Source organism: Lissotriton helveticus, chromosome 10, assembly GCF_964261635.1.
Source record: "Lissotriton helveticus chromosome 10, aLisHel1.1, whole genome shotgun sequence".
Lineage (NCBI taxonomy): Eukaryota > Metazoa > Chordata > Amphibia > Caudata > Salamandridae > Lissotriton > Lissotriton helveticus.
In genome coordinates this window covers 409,231,120-409,255,892 of record NC_136071.1, presented here as the reverse complement: position 1 = coordinate 409,255,892, position 24,773 = coordinate 409,231,120, and the positions used below count along the sequence as shown (strand labels likewise).

At 45.0% G+C, this 24,773-nt stretch overlaps 1 protein-coding gene across 4 annotated transcripts in view; it reads right to left on the bottom strand.

Annotated features, from left to right (window-relative positions):
- Positions 1 to 24,773, bottom strand: part of GTF3C1 (general transcription factor IIIC subunit 1) — a 2,559,884-nt gene that overhangs the window by 1,588,211 nt on the left and 946,900 nt on the right. For all 4 annotated transcript variants that reach the window (XM_078662887.1, XM_078662886.1, XM_078662885.1 and 1 more), the window contains exon 14: positions 7,621 to 7,808. In XM_078662887.1, the coding sequence (XP_078519013.1) occupies positions 7,621 to 7,808 (188 nt within the window). The remainder of the gene's footprint in view (positions 1 to 7,620; positions 7,809 to 24,773) is intronic.

The following is a 24,773-nucleotide window of genomic DNA, read 5'->3' as shown; positions in this document are numbered from 1 at the left end:
GATAACATGAACTTTCGAGACTCCCGTCTTCATAATTTGCTGGAATATCATGCATCTGAAAAAATTTGAGTGTACTTTACAACTGAACTGTATGGATCCTGGTGCTCCTTGACACTATCGTTCCAGTGAGGGACTACTTCACCAAGGCACAAATTAAAATTTCAATTGAATCCATCATACCTGCTAAGGCCCTGGGACCGGGTGGAATTCCCAGAGACTTGCTTCGGTATGACAAAAGTAATCGGTCAAATTATATGATGGAGCTTTTTAATGCTATTGCAGGGGGTGCCCACATCCCAGACTCATGGATGGGAGCTGAGGTTATTCCAGCTTTTAAAAAAGGAGATAGAGGTAACCTGACTAACTACAGGCCTATTAGTTTGATAGACTATATACAGAAGGCATTTAGCTGTACCCTCCTAGCGAGAATCCAGGACTGGATGTCTGAGAATAAAATTGTCGAACTTCCAAGCTGGATTTCAACAAAAAGCTGCAACAATTGATCAGGCTTTTAGATGTATTCTCCTTTACTGCAAGGTGGCGTTATTGGGTAAAAGGAGCTGGTACGCTGCCTTCATAGACTTGAAGTCAGCATTCAATCTTGTGCCTCGTGGAAAGCTCCGGCTGGTATTGAGAGATATGGGGATGCCACAGGAGGTCCGTTGGGGGAACCAGGTTCAAGTCCCTGACCCCAATATTGGCAACAGGGGGGGGGGGGGGAGTCAAGGTTATATTTTGGCCCCTACGTTGTTTTCCCTTTATATCAATCAAGTAGTGTACTTCCTAGATAGAATTCCAGCTGATGCCCCCACAATAGGGAGTAGGAAGACTGCTACGCTCCTTTTTGCAGATGATACGCTTTTTATCTGTAAAACTCCCATGGGGCTTCGGATATCATTAAACCAGTTCAAGGCTTTCTGCGATGAAAGGGGACTTGAAATTAACACTAAGACAAAATTCATGATGCTAAGCCCGAATAAAGCTTTTAAAGGATGTTTAAACTTAGATAACATTCCTTTAGAGCGAGTACTCAGCTTTGGATATCTGGGTGTAATACTGGCTGAGGGCATGACTTGGGAACAACATTTACCCAAGACCAGCTTAAAGTTTAAACAGCTAGTGGGAGCTTTGAGGAAGGAACACACTTTGTCAAACACCAAACCATTTGCCCCGGCTATAGAGATCTACAAAAATAAGGCAGTAAACAGTGCACTTTATGGGGCTGAGTTATGGGGCTTTGAGAGAGTGGACAAATTCACAATAACTGAGCATATGTTCCTTAGGAATCTAGTCTCCCTTCCACTGAGAACCCCCTACTCCCCCTTAAATTAGATAAGGAGGCTAAATTGCAAAAGATCTTGCAAAATTAAGTCTTCTTTTTTGGCAGATATTGGTATCAACACCCGAATTGTCTTCGTGTGGTGGCTGCTTTTGAAGAAGTCTGCACCTTAGACAAATCCAGAAAGATAGGCTGGATCAGGAATAGTAACAATCTACTTTACAATATTGGGATAAAAGGGGATTGTAACAGCTGCTTGGGTTTGGATCTTGTTAGACCCGGCACCAATGATGTGAGTCTCCCTTCCATTTTTTTGCCTTTACCTCCTGTGTTTTGCTGTGTGTTGGACTCCATTTTTGATGGTATAGATGCTTTGGGCACTTTGCCACTGCTGTTCAGTGCCAAAGTGGAAATGCTCCCCTTGTAAAGTATTGTTATGGATTAGGGATTCCATGATTGGCATATTTGATTAACCTGTCAGACCCTAGTACAGTGCTCTATGTGTGCCCAGGGCCTGTAAAGCAAATACTGCTGGTGGGCTTGCAGCACTGATTGTGCCACCCACGGAAACAGCTTGTAAAATGTGACTCAGGCATACCATAGCAAAGCCTGTGTGTAGTATGGGACTGCAATGTCGACTTGGCAAGTGCACACACTTGCCAGTCCCTGAACCTTCCTTTTTCTACATGGTAGTCACCCGTAAGGTAGGCCCAAGGTACCCCTGTGGGCAGGGTGCATTGTATGTGTAAGGTGCACTGATGTGTGTGGCATGGTCTGATAGTGAAATTCTGCCAATTCAAGAGCCGGATAAGACGAAGAGGAATACTGCCCCTGTGCTAGTTGCTGTCTGGGGTTGGCCTGCAGTGGCTGCTTGCTGCCAAGGAAAGGAGAACAAGCATTGGCATAGCCAATAGGTTTCGCCTTTGGGACCTTGTGTTTAGCCAGAACTTTTGGCTATGTTGTAGAGCATTGTGGCTGCTGTGCATTATGTTGAAAAGTTATATTAAAAAGTGTGAAGCATTTTTGTTACCTTTATACAGACAAAGACGACATTATATACAACTGAACATAACAAACGTCTTCTACTTTTTTTGTATTTGCACTGCTGGCAACTTTTTCGTGCACTGAGTGGTATTGTGTGGAGTGTATGTTGCATTCAGTAGAGTATAATTATGTGGCGTGTAATTATGTGACACAGTTTGGTATTATTTGGTGTGTATGTTGCATTGAGTGCAGTGTTATTATGCAGCATATAATTATGTGGCACTGAGTGGTATTGCGTGGAGTGTATGTTGCATTCAGTAGAGTGTAATGATGTGGTGAGTAATTATGTAGCACTGAGTGTTACTTGGAGTGTATGTTGCATTTTGTGCAGTGTAATTATGTAGCATATAAGTATGTGGCACTGTGTGGTATGTGGAGTGTATTTATGTTGCATTGAGTAGAGTGTAATTATGTGGCGTGTAATTATGTGGCACTGAGGTAATATTTTAAGGATATGTTGCATTGAGTGCAGTGTAATTATGTAGCAAGTAATTATGTGGCAATGAGTGGTATTGTGTGGAGTGTATGTTGCATTCAGTGGAGTGTATGTTGCATTCAGTGGAGTGTAATTATGTGGCATGTAATTATGTGGCACTGAGTGGTATGTGGAGTGTATGTTGCAATGAGTACAACATAATTATGTAGCATATAATTATGTGGCACTGTGTGGTATTATGTGGAGTGTATTTATGTTGCATTGAGTAGAGTGTAAGTATGGGGTGTGTAATTATATGGCACTGAGTGGTATTATGTTGTGTATGTTGCACTGAGTAGAGTAATTATGTGGTGTGTAATTATGTAGCACTAAGTGGTATGGGGAGTGCATGTTGTATTCAGTAGAGTGTAATTATGTGGCACTGAGTGGTATTATGTGGAGTGTATGTTGCATTCAGTAGAATGTAATAATGTGGTGTGTGATGATGTGGCACTGAGTGGTATTTGTAGTGTATGTTGCATTGAGTGCAATGTAATTATGTAGCATATAATTATGTGGCACTGTGTGGTATCATGTGGAGTGTAGTTAGACCTATTGCATTGCAGATGCTTGTTCCTTCTTCCATTACTGGTGCGCACTCCTCAGACCTATGTACCTATGCATCAGTAGAGTCCCAAAGTGGCTGCAATGGAGCGACCCTTGCGTCCGGCTCCTGTCAGGCTGTCGTCACCTTAAGGATGTGACGTGTTCTCCAGTGCTTACTTGTCTGTGTCTATGGGGTCTTACTCTGCACTTCTGAGATTGTAGCTCCTGCGACTCAGAATTTGCAGCGACAGCCAGAGAAAGAGCTGCAGCCTGCTTTGATGCTGAGTAACGCTCACCCCGAGTGAACCATCTTTCATTGACTGGATCTTAATTGCATTTACATAGCGCCTTGTAGCTCTGCAGGTTCTTCCGAACGCTTACAACAGAGAACGAACAAGCGAAACGGGGTAGGGGGAGAGGACTTGTGGGTGAGCACGAACTCCACCGGAGGGTTTCAAAGCGCAAGTTGGAAAATAAAAGATTCTGGATGAGTCTGAAAGTGAGACAATGCCGAAAGGGGGAGGAAAAATTGAGGAGGGGGGAAGAGAGAGAGAGAGATTTAGAAAGCATTTTAGAGCGAGACTTAGAGAGAGATTTAGAGAGATTTAGAGGGAGAAAGATTTAGAGAGAGAAAGATTTAGAGAGAGAAAGAAAGATTTAGGGAGAGAGATTTAGAGAGGTTGAGATTTAGAGAGATATTTAGAGAGGTTGCGATTTAGAGAGATATTTAGAGAGGTTGAGATTTAGAGAGCGATTTAGAGTGATTTAGAGAGCGAAAGATTTAGAGAGCGATTCAGAGGGTGAGAGAGAAAGAGAAAGATTGAGAGCGATTCAGAGAGAAAGATTCAGAGAGAAAGATTTAGAGAGAAAGATTTAGAGAGAAAGATTTAGAGAGAAAGATTTACAGCCTGATTCATCAAGCCGAAATCGGCTCGCAAAGGGCCAGATTCTGAGAATCTGTCCCTTTGCGAGCGCTATTTTTGCATTTGGGATTCATCATCCCAAATGCAAAAATCGGTAATAGCGATTTCGCTATTTTGCGAGGAATTACATTTAAGGAATCTCTTTTTGAGATTCCTTAAATGCAATTCATCATCCATTTAAAAATTGCGAATTCGCAATTTCGGCCCGCTATTTACCGCGAGGTCAAACCTCGTGGTAAATAGCAAAAACGTAGAAAAATGCTTTTAAAAGCATTTTTCTAAGTTGCATGTTGCACACACACATGTCCTTTGGACATGTGTGTGCGCAACACCTGTTTCAATTTGCATTTAAGGGGTGCTACAGGGTGTCCGTTGGACACCCCTGGCACCCTTTAAATCGCTATCTAATTTGCGATTAGCAAATTGCTAATCGCAAATAAGGAATACTCCCCATCCATTCCTATGGGCCTTTTGGCCCATAGGAATGACTGGGGAGTTATTCCTTATTTGCGATTAGCAATTTGCTAATCGCAAATAAGGAATGTGTAGGAATCGCATTTCTTTATGCAATTTCTACATGAATCCCGTTTTGCAAGTCCTTAATAGCGATTCGTTATGAATCGCTATTAGGGGCTCGCAAAACGGGAGAATGATGAATCAGGCTGTTAGAGAGAAAGTCTTGGAGACCGAGTGAGTCTTGGAGACCGAGTGAGTCTTGGAGACCGAGTGAGTCTTGGAGACCGAGTGAGTCTTGGAGACCGAGTGAGTCTTGGAGACCGAGTGAGTCTTGGAGACCGAGTGAGTCTTGGAGACCGAGTGAGTCTTGGAGACCGAGTGAGTCTTGGAGACCGAGTGAGTCTTGGAGACCGAGTGAGTCTTGGAGACCGAGTGAGTTTTGGAGACCGAGATTTGGAGACCGAGATTTGGAGACCGAGATTTGGAGACCGAGATTTGGAGACGTACGCAAAGGCCAATAGGTGTGATTTAAAAAAAAGTGTGTTTAAAGTTAAAAAGCCCTTACTTAAAGTCTCGCAGAGCAGTGCACGTGCGCTGGCTCAGGCGAACCCTAAAAAGGACTTTGCGGTTTGCCTTGTCACCTACTTGAAGAAAAGATCTCTAAGGACTTGAAACTGAGCTTGCATCCGGTTCTGAAGTCTCTGGGCCACACAGACTTCACCACCAGCTCCCCTGAATTTTCTTGCTGGGAATTCCAACCTGCAAAGAGGTGCCTGCTGCTTTTGAGGGCTTCTAGAGACTTTGTCGCTGGGAGCTGGAAAATCGACGCAGCATCGAAGAAGCATGTTGCATCCGTATCTGTTTCCGACGCATCCCCGAAGAAACTGTCACAGCACCTGCTGCGGCTCAAGAAATCGCCGCACGACGCATCAGGTGCAACAATCCCCGAAGCCTGTGATCCCCGCACCGATCCCGGCGCCTGCACAAAGCCACGCAACGTACCGGATCAACGCATCGATGTGCCAAGACTGTCGCATCATTGGGGGGGACACAGTAAGAAACCGACGCATCAACTCCCCACGCAGTAAGAAAACGACGCATCATCTCCTCTCCGGTAAGGAGCCAACGCATCACCTCCCCTGCAGTAAGGCACCGACGCATCAACTCCCCCGAAGCAAGGAACCAACACATCACCTTCCCTGCATGTAAGGAAGGGACGCATCACCGTCCCTGCAGCCATTTTGTTTGTTTTACGTGGCGCACCCCAGGTACTTTGTGAGAAAAGTGTTACAACTAGCACTGAACTGAACTATTTCTACCATTTGAAAGCCTTATTTTTAATACGGAATTGTGTTTTTTTGTTGTTTGGTCTTGTTTTGGTATAGGTAAAGATTACTTAATTTTCTAAACTGGTGTAGTTTCCATTTGTAGTGTTTTCACTGTGTTACTGTATGTGTTCACAAATGCTTTACACACTGCCTCTGAGATAAGCCTGTCTGCTTGTGCCTAGCAGACAAGGGGGTGAGCAGGGTTATTTTAGGAGTGTACCCCCCCCTACCCCGACTAGAAGCAAGGGTCCCTATTTGGACAAAGGTAACTACCTCTGCCAACTAGAGACCCCCATTTCTAACAGATCTCCTCACAAAAAATCATCTAAAATCCATGTAAAGGGATTGGGTACTGGGGTATGATTTCAGAAATACTAATCTAGGTAGATTAACAGGGGAATTTTTAGATTTTATAATGATGCATTCCCTGGAGGGTTTCCTTGATCTGATCCAAATGCCTGTAGACAGAAAGTTTTGTATTCAATTCAAATATATATGGCACAATCTCCTTGAATGCATTCACAAGCTTGTGGCACCAGAATGCCTCTAATAAGGGTTATTCTTCCTACCTTGCCCAGAACGAAACTGTAGGTCACATCTTCTTTGGCTGCCCAGCATACTCTGTTTCAAAAAGTAAATGGCTTACTCCCATATGTAAATAGCTAGGGACCAGAGATCACAGCGTGGCATTACGTATTCCTAGAACAGATGCAAAACCCTTGTATTCTTCTGCAATTCTAAATTTCTAGGTCACATGAGGGGAATCAGAAGAAAAGCAGAATTTGGACTAGTCTCCTATCACTGGCCACTGAATAGCAACCTCAAACTCTTAAGTGTAGCTGGGATGTCAGGAGGACTGGGACGCTCTGCTCTTATGTTTTATATTTCATAACTATTTATCTTTTTATGTTAATGCATTTGTATATATTACTTCTTTTAATATATGTATATGTACTTACTACTTTAAAAGTCAGTTGACCGAAATAAAGTTATTGATATTAACTTAATTTTACAGAACCCAATATCAAATTTACATTTTGCTTCTTTAGTTAAATACACTTTAGTAATCTCTTATTATTTAAAGTTCTAAGCGGTCGCCAACCCCAGAGGTCCACGGACCACAGGTTAACTACTACTAACTGGTCTATTCTATTTTCCCAATCTAAGTCACTCTCCCTCTCTGCCTACCTGTACCTCTGACTTAGTCGCTCTACTCAGCAACATATTAAAGATTTTTAAATTCCCAGGTAAAAAAAATTTGACCGTTTTTGAGGAACCCTGTCAAATAATTTAGTATTGTTTGGTATCATGCTGTAAACAGGTAATACATGCAAAACGTGTTCCTTAAGGGGGCTGTGAAAATGTGTCTTGCCCGGGGCCCCAAAAAACCTTTAAGATTGGACTGAGGAATGTAGAGGAGAGGGACTGATGTGATGTACACACAGAAGCACACATAGATCGATATACCCACCCTAACACACAAAGAGTGACATACAGTCATGCTTGCCTTGATAAAACATTTAGGTTATCTGCGTATGTCAACAAAAGCAATAAAGCCGCAGCACTTACCAATAATAGGATGATAATCTTTTAACTGAGCTATGCCCATTTTTTGGTCAAACTTTTTTGTAGCTGCACATACAAGTATATCAGACTGGGCTAGGAGTTTATCGGGCCCTTCAAACATCAGAGACTCAAGTTCTACGTTGTGGCAGCCTTCTTCCACATCAATCGAGTAAGTCTGAGGTACCTTTAATCTATTTGAACAAGAACAAACACAAAAATCATACCAAACTTCACAGTTAGAGCAACTGTAAAGAGCAAGGATTATGAACTCAAGGTTACAAGGTTGACAACAGAACCATTTTTTGATGATTTTGCTTTTTAATAATAATTTTTGTCATTTGCTTTTCTCCTTCAAATGCATTTTACATTTTTAACACGGAGAAAGCAGACTAACTGTATGTAATCTTAAAAAACAAACACTTGATAAAACAATAAAATAAACCATCATTGAAAGTTTATACGTTTATCTGAGGCTCATAGAAAAGAACAAATATGCTTAACTAAGGTGCTTGATAAGTAACAATGTAAGGCTATCTTTACATTTTAATTTTGAAGTATTTAGTATCGCATTGATCGAGGGATTAAATATTTCGGTTTTAGATGTGTAAAATGTAGACAAAAAATAAAGTATATGATTAGTCCAGGAGAAGGGCGGTAGTAGAGAGCAAAATAAGATGGATTCCACTAAAAATAGAAACTGAGAAATCTGACAATAGCACGAGACTCATTCTGTAGCACTTCCATTATGCAGGGCACTCAATGGAGTGCTTCCAAATCCATGTCGAGAAATTTGGGTCTAGAAAGATGTGGACCCAGTAACACTGAACTGTAACATCATCTTTTCCTGCTTCTACTCTTGGTAATTTTTATCTTTGTTGGTCTTTCCCAAGTTCGATGAGTAACAGTGGGAACTGATCAGGGTGGACTCTTAGCGGGTAGGCTAGCTGTTTTGCATAAGGGCAACGTGTCAAATTTTAAACCCTCAAGGATCATTTCATGCAAAAATGTTAAACCACTAACTTCAGAGCCACAGTATAGGTTTAGGTATGAAAACACTGAATTGTAATCTTCGCTTTCTGTTCTACATATCACAAATGCTCTACTTTTTATTCAAGAAGGGAAACGCTGGTCACCCTACAGTCCTCAGACTGTTGAATTAGTTGTAATTGTGTTCACCTTTCTTGCAAACTTTCTTCTATTGTACACAGACAATGTTCAAGGCTTCCCACCTTATTTTAAGTCTTCAACAAGCAGTCTTTAAGTGCTTCCAGTGCTTTCTTCCATTGTGAACATGCTTGCCTCAATGAGTTTTATACAGACTTGCATCTTCTTTAACCCCTTAGCTGCGGAGGCTTTTCCCGCCTCCATGCTCAGCCATTTCTTTTAGGTTTCGCCTGCACAAAGTTTGCGCTGTGCATGCAAAATAGCTTGTATCCAAAACAAAATCTCTTATTAGGGGCTTCATCACTTATCTTTACTTACCACTGGCCTCCCAAATCACTCGCTTTCCTTGCTTCCTATTGGTCAGCGCCACAATCTTCCTCCTGGGCTTCAAGACCTTCTTCTGAAGTGGAGCCCGGACCAAGTACTGCTTCCAGTGCCCAAGGTCCTTTCACTGCAGGCACTTTTTTTTACTGTTTACTCCCTTTACACCTGCCCTCCTCCCGCGGTATCAAAACTTCTCAGCCACACCCAGTCGTGTTAGCCTCCCACCCTGCAATCTTCTTAATCCGCCCTCCTTTTTCCATCTGTTATTTTTAAACGCCCACCACGGTTCTATTTACCCACTCGTAGCCCTCCTCCTGCTGCACATACTTTGTTTGCCACCCTCCTCCCTTGACACCCCAACTCTCCCCAAGCCCTGTCTGAATTTGCACATAAAAGCAAAGCAATATGGTGTGGTCAACACTGGCTGCCTCATGGTGCTTGGTTTTTATCTACTTTGAGGCAGTTTAAAAAAACATTAAAGCCAAGACAAGAGGGCTCTGAGTCAGCAGCAGGTCTGGCATTGACATGTCTTATATAAACCGTCCTGGGGTAGTTATTGTATTACTAAGGTAGGGACGGGGCGCAGGGTACCCCACTCCCCCCTCACAACTGCTGACTTTTCTGCACCGATTGCGCTTGACTCGCTTCTCCATAACCTTCTGTTATTTATAGATCGGAGATCCTCTCTCTGTAGTGTCTCACCACTTTGTACAAGAGGAGAACACCAGCGCTGAAAAGCGTTCCGGGCAGAGTCTTGTTGCCATGGAGACACCGCTAAACAGCAGCAGAATCCAGTCATATAAAGTTTTACTTCTTATCAAACAGACGCAGAAGACATTGACTCATCAGCATTGAGATTGCCAATAGAAGGCTGTTCTTTGCCGTATTTAACAAGCACTGGAAAATCCAATATTCTCACCTCTGCAAAATCTTTTGTCTCTTGGTTTTCACTTTAAGCCATGCTGCACATCAGCTAGCTCTGCTGTATAACGTGTCTAACAACAGATAAAAATCAATAGATTTCACAGAAGCAAAACCAACTGGCTTAGCCAATAGTTGTTTGTTGTGTGGGGAACGTCATGCTTAAACTTTCCTAACTTTTTTTTCACAAAAGGAACTCAGGACAAATTTGGGTCCTTTTTTAGGTTTTGCCTGGCGATCCGCTGCGCAGCAGCGTTCGCGCAGGCGAAATCTTTTGAGAAGCAGTATGGGGCTTTGTCCCGCCTCTCTGCTCCATTGGATGACTCCATAAATGGAGGCTAGCTATTGGAACAGAGATGCGTCAGTCATTGCCCGAGCAGATTCGTGGGCGTTCCGGCGATTTTTACTCATCCCGCCCCTTTGTGAACGTCATTGCGGCGGTTGCTTTTTTTTTCTTTCAGCAAAGGCGTGTTTTTGTCATTCCGCCGAAGATGGCGTCCGGGCAGTAGCTTACTTGCGAAGCTCCGTCTTGAAACTTTCGAGTTTGTATATGTAATGTACCTTTTGCTACCTCCCATGTTCCGGGGGTGTGCAGGGATACAGTCACCTTGCAATGCTGCAGTCTCCCTCGGTGATGAGGCGCTGGGCCGTCCATGGAGGGGGTGTGTGACCACTGCTGACCTCCAGTCTGAGATCACTGCTGATCTTGATACAAACTCTTCTCAGGTTTCATTTGGTGGAAGTTATCTTTCAAGGACGCAGCAAAGCTGCACGGTGAGGCGAGCGGCGGAGCGCTAGGAAGCGCTGCTCCAAACTTCACATCAGGGCTTTGTATTCCGTTTTGCATCGATAACCGCAAGGGGGCGCCAGACACGAACATTTTACTCACTGGGCAAGAGGAGTTCAAATTGATTATTGCCTAAGGGTGGTGATCGATCAGTGAAAGGGCTGATAATGCTCGACATTATTGGACTGAAGACTCCTGCAGCCGAGCACAGTATCCCGGGAGGCACAGTCTGCAGGCGGCCCCTGCCACTCAGCAGGTTTCTGACACTTTTTCAGACACAGAGTCCTAGGGTAACCCCCCCTCCCCCTCCCACCGCCAACAAAGAAACCAGGTGAAGGGATTCCCAGAGTTTCAATGTTCGCTTGAAACGCACTTACCTGCACAGGGGGCGGGGCTTGCAATACTGGTGGACGCAGTATGTCCCGGACCCTGCCCGATGCAAGGAAGGAAAGACCAACCCCACCCCCCCCCCCCCGGCCACTGTGTGAACAGTTACATGCAAAAAATATCAGGGATCTGTGGGCCACTCATGCCTCTGGGCCCCGGTGCCACTGCACCAGCTGCACCGATGGAAGCTCTGCCCCTGATGTGGTGGCTTCGGATATGGGCGGCCTGGTCTCTGTTACTCACCCCGAGCTCCTCAGTGACTCTCGTGACCCGGCGGACATAGATTGGCTACCGCCTGGGGTGAGTGGTCCCGTCTGCCGCCGTCTTGTAATGATGCACCGGGGGTCGCTGCTCCCCTCCTGACGAGCATCGAGGGAGCCGGGTCAGACTGACCGCTGAGAGCGGCCCAGAGTCTGTGAATCACACTCTGCAATTCAGGAGCAAGGACTTTTCTTTCTGGTAACGGACCCTAGAGTGGCAGCCAGGCTGATCCCAGAGACCCCCCCCAGTCTCCCACCCCCTCAAACACCGGTCATCAGCGCAGTGTTCACATCTTGCAAGTACAAGGTTCACGCAGAGCCGCCCCTCAGTTCTGTGCTGTGAGCACAGCCCCATCCATATATAAAGGACCCCAGCGCACCCTCTGCTGCTGGTGTGATCTCGGATCCTGGGAGCCTGTCCCCAGGGGGCCCTCGAGTCTCAGTCGCTTTGTGTGATTCTTGGCACCGAGGGGCCCTGTTTGCAATTAACGATGGGGCACGTGGAGCCATCAAAATGATTAGGTGTCCTGCGCTCATTGCACTGAGAGAGGGCACGTATTCACTCAGACCTCCCTGAGCCCATCACAGAGCGCCTCCTTCACCTTTGACACCTATTGTGATTTGTGACACAAAGTAAGTGCTCTCCATAGTGCCAGGCATAAATGGCTTCAGTTCAGTTTTCAGTGCTTCACGCGTCATTAGGCAGATGACACTCGTGCACCACCAGGGGAGCGGTGGGTGGTTTCACAAAGACAGATGTGTAGGGTCGGAAACAAAAAACTCTGCATGCTGAACGATGTGCAGACCAGCCTGAATTCCCAACTATACTGTTGTCTAATGATGATTTGTGTTTTCATAAGCAAACATGGGTCACGCGTGAGTACTATGAGATAGTCCTGTCTCGAGGATTGCCCTGTTGTTGGAGCCGGAGAGGCGCCCTGAGCATTATTCTCTTAGTGGTAGGCTAGCACCTTCCCCAAGCAGCACACGCATTCTATGTGGTGAATAACATGTGAATTCCATGTGGTCCTTTTTAGGTTTCGCCTGGCATTTACAATGCCAATAGCTCTAACTTTTTCAAAGGCGAAACCGTTGCATTGTAAATGCTTGTTCCAACATGTTGGGGATTCTAAAGATACCCTGTGTTTATTGATTTTCCCAGAATGAACTGAGCAAGAGGATAAACTATTTAAAAAAAATGTTTTGAGTATAAATGTGAAAAATGCTAGTCAAGCAAGTACCATTTTTGTTTCTAAAGTGGCATCAGCAAATGTTTTGCTGTGCTATTGCCATCTTACCAGCTTTCAGGAAAAAGCGGATTTGTAAAAAGTAAATATATATATCTACCACAGGTCATGCAATTTTCTTTGTAGTAATCCCGTAAGCCTATTTGTTGTTTCTACCTACATGCAGTTTATGGTAGAAAAGGGTGGATAAGGAAAGCTGTACATTTCTGAAAAGCAGTAAAAATTCAGAATGTATCATGAGGTCACCTATATAGATCACTCATAGCACTCCCAAAGAAACTAATTGTTGAAATAGGCAGTGTAAAAAAAGAAAATAAGAATAATACCAGTAGCTGACAACGTTTTCATCTGTAATTCTTTGCCTTGATGGCGATTTACAAAAGTAATATACAGTTAAATCCGTCAGACCTCTATGATTGCAGAGATATATAGTATTTGTTAGTTGTCCAAAACCATGCTGTAACCAGAGCAAACACCTGAGCAGTGGCATATAATCATTTCATTGTATAGTGCCAATGCAGAAATTCATATGGTTAGATCTAATAAATGAACAACGATGAAGAGGGAAACATGCATGTTTTTAAAGATAAGCCATACAGGAATGCACAAAAACAGCATGGAGACATCACATTTGTTGCTTTGCAAATTTGATCTATTTTGGTGATGTGGGTAGCTGCGGTATTTGGGCCTGCGCTCAGCGGCCACCCAGGGTAATTTACGAAAACCTACACGTTTCTGAAAACAAGACACACAGGAGAGTCCAGTGTGGTGTGACCTGCATGGATTCCATGTTGTTATCTTACTATGTATGTCCTGCAAACCTCAACTTTTGGCTAAAATTGCACCATATCCTCATATTTCAGAGAGGGAATGTTTCGGAATCTGTGGATAATACACAAAATTACTCCCCCCAAGCATTTTCACACTTCTCCAACTTGTGTGGGTGCCTGGGTGGGTCCATCGCCCGCATTAGGAATGGTTAAGAACCATGACTACAGAAAGTTATCAGTCTTCACATGGTCCCTGGCTAGGCACTCCTGAGCACGACTCAAAGTGAATAATGGAAATGACTGATTTGACCTTTAATAACAGACTCAGGATGCTTCGTGTCACAGTGAGTGGGAAAAAAATGTGAAGACTATGGAAAAGCTTTCCCCTCACACCCCATTTGTTATAAATAAAATCCTTCTGATGCGAGCACCAGATATATATATATATATATATATATATATACACACACACACACACACACACACACGCACACACGCACACACATACATATATATATATATGTGTTCAGGAAAGACCGTTGCGAGACGCAGCTCTCCCTCCTATCGACGCTGGGGCCCGCAGCGGCCACAACTCTGCTAATTATGTTGTCTAACGGGAAAAATCCAGGAGCTCCCAAATATTATCCAGCGGCACACACCAAAGGACAGGCACAATAATACATTTTATTGTGTCACAAAAAAGAGAATGCCACGTTTCGGCAAAGCCTTTGTCAAGTCGATGACCTGTGCCAAACTTTTCCTAGAAACACAGGTCAGTGTTCATGGAAAGTAAAGAAACATTGCAACATACAATATCACTGAAAAAATGTCATACACTTCGTGGCTATGATAATGCCGATAGTTAGCAAGATATTTACATTTTCAATCACGTTAGATTACGCTGTGCATTCAAATAAAGATTGTGAACTCAGAAATAATTCTAGCAAAAAATGACGTAATTCGAGCACAATGTGCTTTGCAATTAATTATCATAATTTTACAAATGTAATGACGATTCGGGGTAATGTACCATGATTTGGCAATACATGCTCATACAAATATATCGGCAAATGCCCAATATCACATGATAATCCAATAAGTGATAGTAAATAGCAATATGTCACACTTCATAACATTTTGCATTTTGCACAGGTATTGTCTCACGCAGCATCTAATTTAGACTAAAACATATTATTCTTAGCAAACCACTATTGTGGCTATGTACTGGAATAGATACCATAAAGTCCTTCCACATAAATTAATTGCATGCGAGGACATGTTGAAAATGCTGGTAAAATATGCGAAAATGGACTTGGACACTACCAGAAAAGAGTTGGCAGAGCTGAGACAGGAATTGGAAAAATCAAAAACTGAAAAAGTAGTAATTGATTTCGAAAAACAACTAGAAATTAGATTAAAGAATTACGAAGACACAATTAAGGCAAAGAAAATGGATGTATGACGTTACAACGCATACTTTTACATTGCATGCCTTTACAACGCGGTTTTTACATCGCATACCATTACAACGCATATGCTTTTAGGCGCTGGATAGTGATTTATTTAATTTACTATTCCAACTCCAGTCCCCGTGGATAGTAGGGAAGGTGTTGGATAGTATATTAAATACATTCCCTATCCTAGAGTGCCCCCCAGCGCTATGCGTTGTAATGGTTTGCGTTGTAAAAGTTGCGTCGTAATGGTAGTGCGTTGTAAAAGTTTCGTTGTAAAGGATGTTTCCCAAAGAAAATTACTACAGGACAAAAAAGACTATGCGGAGGGTTGCATTCTGACATGTGCAAAACGGTTTAATTGGGCACAGAGGAACCTACACGTAATCCAGAGACAAAGACAACAAGAAACAGTATCAGCGGGATCTAGCTCTGATTTAAGTTCCGATACAGAGGCTCGAAGTGTCCCTTCAAGTGTACATCCCCTCACCTTCCCCTCACCTTCCTCCACGAATTTCAAATTTGTATACAAAAGAAGGAACAGGAAGAGAAACCAAAATCCAAGACGGGAAAAGGAAGAGGCACAAAAAAAGGGAGAGGTGCAGGAACAAAAAAAGATTCAGAATCAATATTAGATTTGGTGGCAGAACAATCTCCATATTGAAAGTTGTGGATTCAATCCACAAAGTGAATAAATCATTTATCAACCTATCCTCAAGGTCTATAACAGCGTAGGAGGTATCATTATTACAATTGGGACTATCATTTTGCCCAACAAAGGATATGGATTTTGTAAGTACCCGCATCGATGTTGCCCAGTATAACCAAAAGGCATTAAGACAACTAAGGGACACCTCATGCTATGAGGAAATCAAATGGGGACACCTATAAGGCCTCTGTCAATCAATATCATGAATTGTTAAGAGTCTGGTGGGAGGAGGGCATGCTGGATGTAGATGAATATTCTTCTTTGAAGACTGAAAATCCACGTGTTCCGTTTTTAGGTCTCGGACCGACGGCTGGCTTGCCAGCCGGAAGTCGGAGAATTAATGTCTTTCAGTGGGTGCTTTAAACCCGCCTCTCTCCTCGTCTCTCCTCCATTGGCTGGCTTCCTAAATGGAGGCCAGCCATTGGAGGAGAGAGGCGTCCCTCGAAAGAAGCTCCGTCTCTTTCGGATTCGGGGGCGTGTTGGTGCTGTTCTTTCCTCTTTTAAGCCCCACCCCTTTTGGAGACGGCCAAACACGCCCCGAATCCGAAAATTTTCGGAAGCTTGCGGCCGCCATTGTTTCCTGGAACAGCCTCGCTGCCACTCCAGGCAAGTTGTGCCGTTTTTCTTGTTTATTTATTTTTCACTTTTCTTTCAGGTAGATTCTATAGCGGCAGCTGCGCCGAAGGAGTGCATTCAGAACAAAAGTCGGTTCAGGGCGGGGCGAGGGGCGAACGTGGGGCCCTCTCTCAGGGGCTTGTCTCCAGGGGAGCCCTCTGCTGCGGTCTCCGGGTGTACTGATGTAATGAGATAAATGAACAGTCGCCATCACAGGCTCGAGCGGAGCCTCGCACCCGCGTTGTCAGCCGTCCAAGAGGCAGCCCGTGTTTGAGAAGCGTTTATTTACAACCTCTTCAAGGTCTTCGGTTGTTAGTTTTTTTTGTTTTGCCCTAAGATACGCATCCCTCCCTCGCTGCCTGCGGCCTCTGTATGCTGGAGGCTTTCATTTGTGTACACGGACTTCAGTTCCGGTGACCTCTTCACGCGAGAATTCCACCCTCCATCTTCTCGTCCCTCGTGCGCACTTGGAAGCACACGGAAGACGCAGTCTCCCTCCTCAGTCTGCCGGGCGCCCGCTCCCGAGGCTGCAGCTGGAACTGGTGGGGGGAGTGAAGTGGACTCAGCACCCCATTACAGAGAAACACCTCCAGCGCGGATCGACTACCTTCCTCAAGCGGCGTTGTGGACAGACGGAGGCTCTTCGCATGCATCTATCCTCGGAAATATTTATTTCTCGGGGGCTTTTGTTAACCCCCACTGAGGCTTGAGGTATTCGGCTCCTCAGTTGGCTGCGTCAACCCTCACGGGCTCACAAGGATTAGATTTTGTGTACCCATTGCAGGACCGCAGGGGAGAGGGTGAGCGAGAAGAGGGGGCCGACCCCCTCACCCCCCAACCCAGACATGGTCCCTCCCGGCCTGTCACTGCTGCTGGGCCTGGGGCTCCTGCACGGTGTCGTTTTTCTGGGCTCGGCTATTGAAGGGGAGTGAGCCCCCATTCTCTTTTTAAATCACTGCCAGCTAAATAGTCATTCCCACCACAGCGCGCCCTCTTCCCGGACTGCTTGTCCTCTGCACCCGTGCCGGATTTGTAAAATGTGGCCCCTTAATAGCGAGTGCGTCTCTGTTGCTCGAGAGTTGCCCCATACTTCTTGAAATACCACTGCTCCCTGAAAGATGCCCCCTTAGTGCCTGAGAGACGGTCCCTGGATGTGCGCATTTTTTCCTCTAAGTATCCCGTTATGTTTGGAGATCGCGCTGTCTTGCGAGATAATGTGTCCCTTTATCCTATGAGACGCGCAGCCCCTTTTACTTGAGATGTGTGCCTAATCTTTGTGAAATACCCCGCTATTCCCTGAGATTCGCTTGCTGTGATTTGCACCCTTATTCCCTGAGGATTTTTGGTGTGTCCACTTTTCCCTGTCATAAGTCCCTTCCTTCCTCAGATGGGTCCTTACTCCCTAGGCTATGTTCTGTTGCCAGCATGTGTATAGCACGATCGTAAAATAGTGCTGCTCGTAGTGCTGGCTTCAGCTTGCGATTCCTCGGTTTCAGTCACAGGTCCGGATCGCCTTGTGATGATGTGTTCTAGTTTATTTGTGTTAATTTAACCCTGAAATAGATTATCCATTCGTCCTAGGGATGTGTACCCTTCCTTGTTCCTAAGATTTGACTGCCTGATTCTCCGATATTGGAGGCCTCCAGTCCGAAGATGGGCCCCCACCCCTCCCTTGCACCCTGACATTTGTTCCTAGTTTTCCCTCAGATTTAACACGTGTGCCCGTTTTCAGAGAACTGTGCCCCCTGGCTTCTCTAGTATGCACCCCTTTTGTTGCATGGTTCCCTCCTGTTTCGTAAGGTGCAACCCCTTCTGGTCTCCTGACAGATGCGTTCCTCAACTCCGGTGACCCTCACGTTTCATGGGATCCTCAGTGTACCCCCAAGAACTGTGCCTCCCTTTCTCCGGAGAGACACGTCCCCAGAATTATGCACCCCGGTATTCCTTGGGCCGTTCGCGCCTGCGTGGCCTGGGTTATTCGCCTTCACATTTCGTTTGAGATTCGGGTCTCTTTAGTTCCTGGGAAGTTTATTCCTTCCCTTGTTTTCAGAGAGATGCGTTTCTGTGTGAGATGTGGCCTCTTTTACCACGTGACCTGTGCCATCTGATTCCCCTGGAACGTGTGCCATCTGATTCCCCTGGAACGTGTGCCATCTGATTCCCCTGGAACGTGTGCCATCTTACTACCCTGTACCTCCTCCTTTCCAAATTCAAATTCAAAAAGTGCTTTATTCGAGTATTACTCATAAAAGCAAGACAAACAAACATACAATTAAAAAATCAATTAAATTTACATAATCAAACGAACAAGCACATACATATTTTAAGAATTTAAAAAAACAATGACACATCATATATACAGGTGCAGAAATCATTACCGTCAACAAATAGAGACCGGAGGGGTACAATTCATAATAGCAATGTAAATATCCCCAGGAGATCATATTAAAAAAGATTTCATTACAGTAAAAATCGATGTTCAAGCCGATGACACATTACATAAACAGAAAATAGACAAGTGTCTAGCAGTTTCTGGTCAATTAAATTTTTTTTTTACAGAGAATAAACATTAGTTTAGCAATCTCTGACTATTCGCCAAGCAATTACAGAGAATAGACAAATGTCTAGCAGTCTCTGGTCGACTTAATGGCAATAATTAGTTTGCCAGCAGTCTCATCCTTAAAACCCACGCCCATCCCATGTACTTTGCAATTGCAATATTGATCCATTCTTCAGTAGTAGATTTTATTATACGCAGTGCCACCATACTACTTTTTGTACCTAAATTCCTACACATAGGAGCCAACCAGGCTTGCCTTGGGGCAGAATATACTGGGCAGCAAAACAGAAAATGACCTAGGGTTTCATTTCCTACCCCACAGGCTGGACATAATGCTACCCCCCCTGGTTTCCATTTAGCTGTTAGATTACAGAGGGGGAGCGAACCTACCCTCATTTGAAATAACAGTTTCCTGTCCAGGGGTTTCGTTATGTAATCCCAGTACTTTTCATAAATGGGGAACGTTTTAGCTTCTAGGTAGCCAGTGGTCATGGTCCCACTGTTGGTGTTGAGTAAGCTACTATTAGCTACGTGTTCCCAGAATATGTCTTTTAGAACAGTCTTGGAGGGAAATAGAGCCCCAGCAGGATCTGTCCATAGGGCATGAAGTCCTAAATTAAACAGTACAGACTTTAGTGTTTTAAACCACCTAATTTTATTATAGTGATCGGCTTTGATGACATCAGAAAACCCTTCCGCGTAATGAGAGAGTTCTGGTGTAGTCCAAAGCCTGCGCCAGAATAAAATCGGGCGCAGTTTGGCCTTTTCCGTAAGCTCTCTTCTACCTAATTCGTAACGCAGGGGCAATAGTGGGCTACTCTGTGGAGTGCCCGTCAACGACCTCAGAAATTTATTTTCAGATAGTTGGAGTTCGTGGAGGTTTTCATACCCCCATAACTCCGCACCATACAAGGCAGAACCAATTGCTTTTGCCTCGTATATTATCAGAGGTGGTTTAATAGGTTTAGTCTTTGACTTCCTATACTCCTTAATTATAGTGCCAGATAGCTGCTTATGCCTTAATGTAGCAATATTAAGGTGTTGCTGCCACTTATTGTCATTGGAGATCAAAATCCCCAGATAAGTGAAGGATTTTACAACTTCAAGAATGCGGCCACTCATGGTAATGTTCGATTTAAAATTTCTATGTGGGTTAAAAGCCATGAGTTTTGTCTTGGTCGCATTCACCTCAAGTCCGTGGTCAGTGCAGAACCCGTCAAATATTGCCAATGCTTTTTGCAAGCCACTGGGGGTTTTTGATAAAATTAAGGTGTCGTCGGCGAACATTAAAATGGGGACTTTCTCCCCAGCGAGAGAAGGGGCATCCACAGCCCGAGATTGCATGCGGGAAACGACGCCATTAACAAAGAGGGTAAACAAAGTAGGAGCCATTGAACAACCCTGCCGAACCCCGCGCTCAACAGGAAATTCTGCAGTGTTGTTCCCATATCCTCCCCATCTTATTTTGGCATAGTTGCCCTCATGCAGTCGCATAATTAAAATCAACAGATCCCCTGGGACCCCTAGTGTCTCAAGCACTTCCCACAGTTTCGCCCTCGGTACCAGGTCAAAGGCAGCCCGCAAATCAACAAATGCTGCATACAGGCTGCCTCCGCCTAGCACCACGGTCTTCCACTGTATTAGTTGGAAACGGAAGACTTGATCCATGGTGCTGGTTGCCCTGCGAAATCCAGCCTGAAAGGGGGATAAAATATTTTGTTCCTCAGCCCAATCGAGCAACCTATTGACAACTACTCGGCCCACTATTTTCTGAATGGTATCTATTAAACTAATGGGGCGGTAGTTACCGGGCTGAGCCCGATCTCCTTTTTTGTATATTGGGATGATTACAGCGCCCCTCCAGGTAGCTGGGATATCAGCCCCCCTGGTAATCAAATTTATCAACAGATAGATGTATCTGCACCATCTATCAGTGTCATTCAAGAAAACATCAGCCGGCACCCCGTCAATACCAGGAGCCCGCCCACTTCGAACAGTTTTTAGGGCCGCGAGTATTTCGCTCTTAGTGAAGATGTCATCCCCAGTTGGTGAACCATGCGTGCACCTTCTATCCACTACCTGTTCTCTAGAGGCATACTGCTCACTAAAAAACTTAACCCAAGCATCCTGGGGGACATTATTAGTGCATGCTTCTTCTATCCTATCATGTCCCCATTTAACTATATGCCAAAATAACCTGGAGTCCTTACGGTCACTTGCATTTTTTAGGTTATTCCAATGTGCCTCATCCCAATCTTTTTTCGCTGTTACTATACACTGTTTGTAATGCTTCCTAGCAGATCTAATTGCTTCTAGATTTTTGTTTTTAATAGCATCACCCAAGGAGGTTCTTGCCAGCCTACATTCGTGATTGTACCAATGTGCTGGTCTGTGGGCATGCATCTTTTTATTTGCCGGTTTCAGGAAATGGCCTCTAATTTCATCAAAGAGAGCTTCATGGACCTTAGTGGCATTATTTTTACTAGGAAGAGGCCCAGTTTCACCCTCAAGGGCCATGATAGCCTTGTCAGTTGCCATGCTTATTTTTTCCATAACCAGCTGATCTGATTTAACACTAGTCCACCTAAGCCTGCGTAAATCGTTTGTAGGAACAATCAACGCGGGTAAGGGAACAATAGAAGCACTGGGGGCAGTCACATCAGACAGCCACCATTTGTGGAGAACGCAAAGAGGATTGTGGTCACTCTCAATCCTCTCCTTGACCTCCATATCAACAATGGATGACCATAGGTCCATACAGCATATAACATAATCAATACGACTCTTAGATCTTCCATTATCAAAGGTCATAGCTGATACTCTGTCTGACTTAGTACGACCATTCAAAGCCCTTAACCCATATTCAAGGCACATAGCATTCAGGCTTAGAATATCCTCGGTCCAGCGAGTTATTGGGGTTAAATCAAGTGCAGGGATTTCCCACATATTATCTTCCTCCGCACCTAAAAAAGCCTCACCAGTGTCAAGGGGTTCAAAAGTACGATTTAGGTCTCCTGCCAGTATGATGTTGTTCCCAGAAGAGTAAGTGTCTAGGTAACTGTACAGAGACGATAAGACCGCTGATTTACCAGCATTTCCCCCTCTAACATATAAGTTATAGATGTCAATGGGAGTAGAGGAGTCCCTCTCAAGTCTAATGAGCTGGATGTCTTTGTGATTTAGCTCTAGATTTTTTACTAAGATCTTCAGGGACTGGCGGACCCATATGGTGAGACCTCCCATTGGTCTCCCTTTGGGACCTTTGATTGCCGGTACATAATAATTCAAATACCCCAAAGCATAAACAGGATCACAGGCCCATGTTTCTTGGAAAATGCAGACGTCATACTTGCTAACTAATTCAAACCACTCTCCACAGTCCATTTTGGAACATAGCCCTGCTATATTCCAAGATAGAAGGTTCCCAAAGTCATGCTCCCTGCATATTTCAGGACTGAGATCAGGCCTATTCATATTTACATCCACATTATCATTGCCTTCAACTGTTAAATTTGTTATTCCCACTAAAGCATCTGGCGTACATAACTCATTTGGAGAGGCCATAACTCGATTATGCCCCCCTGTTACACACAAGGATAAAGGAGTTTGCAGCTGGGGCATACAATTAGTTATTTGTCAATCACAAGCATCTAAATTGGAAAAAGCAGAGAATCTATTTTCTAAACCTAGTCCCCACTCAGCGGAACCAAAATTCTTACAACCCCTTTTGGTTACGACATTCCATTTTGTTCTTAAGGTGCTTGGATTGGGGCCTCTGCCCTTTCGGGGGTAAAAGAAGTCAAGGGTCAATGGTACGATAGAAGCGGAGCATCTCTGTGGTGGAAAAATGTTAGGCAGTATATTTGGTAATGCATCAGGGTGAGAAAGATTAAGCACAACGCAATCGCCCTTAAACTTTTTTTCACTGCTTCCAATCCACTCCACTCTTCTTGCATTTACCAGTTCCTCGGCCAGTTGCTGTTTCCCCCACGGAGATATGGCCATGTTGTTGGTTAGCCAAGATAAAGATTTATTTAAAAGCGATGCTGTTGATTCAGCTTCACCAGAAGCCAAAGGGGGCACATTTGCTAATACAAGAACTAATGGCGAGGCTTCCACCACCAGCTCACATGACCCTTTCGAGGTAATAGATTCCCCCAAAAAATGGGTGGGGGGTGCAACCCCTAGGCTAGTTTCCGGTAGGGTAATCAAAGGAGCCACTGGGGGGTTTGGAGTAACAGTGAGTGGCAATTTACTTGCTAAAATGTCATTAACCAGAGGTTGTACATTGGACGTAATAACTTCAGAGAGTTTCCCCACTTCACCCAGCATTTTACCAAGGAGACCTTCCAGTTTAGTCACTTCGGCAGATAGCTTATCAATTTTGCTTATCAGAGGTTTAACTATTCCTTTGATCTTTATATCCATCAGACTGCAAAATTTCTGAAATTGAATGTTAGAGAAGGTTGCATGTGTTTCCCCCAAGGGATCATCCTCCTCTACACACGAGATTTTCCTTGGTGGTGTAGCAATTTTATTTTTAGCTGACCTTAACCCCGATCGTTTTTGTATAGCTTTTCTTTTAACCCCTGTAACCCTTGGTGCTGGAATTGGAACAATGGGAGGGGTAATAAGCTCACAGATCATAGGACTCAGAGGCACTACATCAATGTCGTTGATATCTTCAGTGCTGGCCACTATGCCACTGGGTTGAATAGTGACAGTATCTTGTGAGGGAGCTTGTACCACTCCAGAAAAGCTAGAGTTTGTCAGGTCAAAGGGGTCCTCTGCTTCTATGTCAACTAATAAAGATTGTGTGGATGAGTCCAAACCCAATGAGGACCTTCTATCGCTGTTTATTTTCGCCACTACCTGGACTAAATAGTTCTCCATGGTGTTAGTTACAGGTATTAGCTTTTTACCAGGCATACCAGGCATGTATGCAGATAGCTTGGTAGTAACAAGACGTGAAGCGTAAAATGTAAAACAGCGTTTTACCTGGCAGACGATGAATTAGCAGCTCTATGAACGTCTGTAGATGTTTGGGCAGGATTCGTGGCCCAACCCAACCTTGTCCGACCTCAGACGGCCCGCCCTTTGCCCGGGCTTAGCCCCGGGCGTCCCGCTCGCGTCCCGCGCAGCGGGTAACTGAGGCGCTTTATTGCGCCTCCTGGCGCCCTCGCGTCGTTGGTAGGCGCGCCGCCGCGTAGGCTGCCGGGAATTGAAGTCCCGGAGCGGCGGCGCGTGTGGTCGTGAAGGAAGATGACTCTCGGCGGTGGCGGCTTTCTTCCAGGTGCCTGTTTGCCCCAAAATGACTCCTGGCGGTGGCGGCGTAGCAGCGTCTAGCAGGTGAGTGATTCACTGTGTCCCCCGCTCCGCCGGTAACTGAGGCGCTTTATTGCGCCTCCTGGCGCCCTCGCGTCGTTGGTAGGCGCGCCGCCGCGTAGGCTGCCGGGAATTGAAGTCCCGGAGCGGCGGCGCATGTGGTCGTGAAGGAAGATGACTCTCGGCGGTGGCGGCCTTCTTCCAGGTGCCTGTTTGCCCCAAAATGACTCCTGGCGGTGGCGGCGTAGCAGCGTCTAGCAGGTGAGTGATTCACTGTGTCCCCCGCTCCGCCGGTAACTGAGGCGCTTTATTGCGCCTCCTGGCGCCCTCGCGTCGTTGGTAGGCGCGCCGCCGCGTAGGCTGCCGGGAATTGAAGTCCCGGAGCGGCGGCGCGTGTGGTCGTGAAGGAAGATGACTCTCGGCGGTGGCGGTTTTCTTCCAGGTGCCTGTTTGCCCCAAAATGACTCCTGGCGGTGGCGGCGTAGCAGCGTCTAGCAGGTGAGTGATTCACTGTGTCCCCTTTCCTCATAGGCGGACCCCTAATTCCAGGCGGATAGCCTCCGTATTCCTTGTGAGAAGGGTACCCTATTTCTTCGAGAACAGCCTATGCCACTCATTCATTTTTCTTGCCTTCTG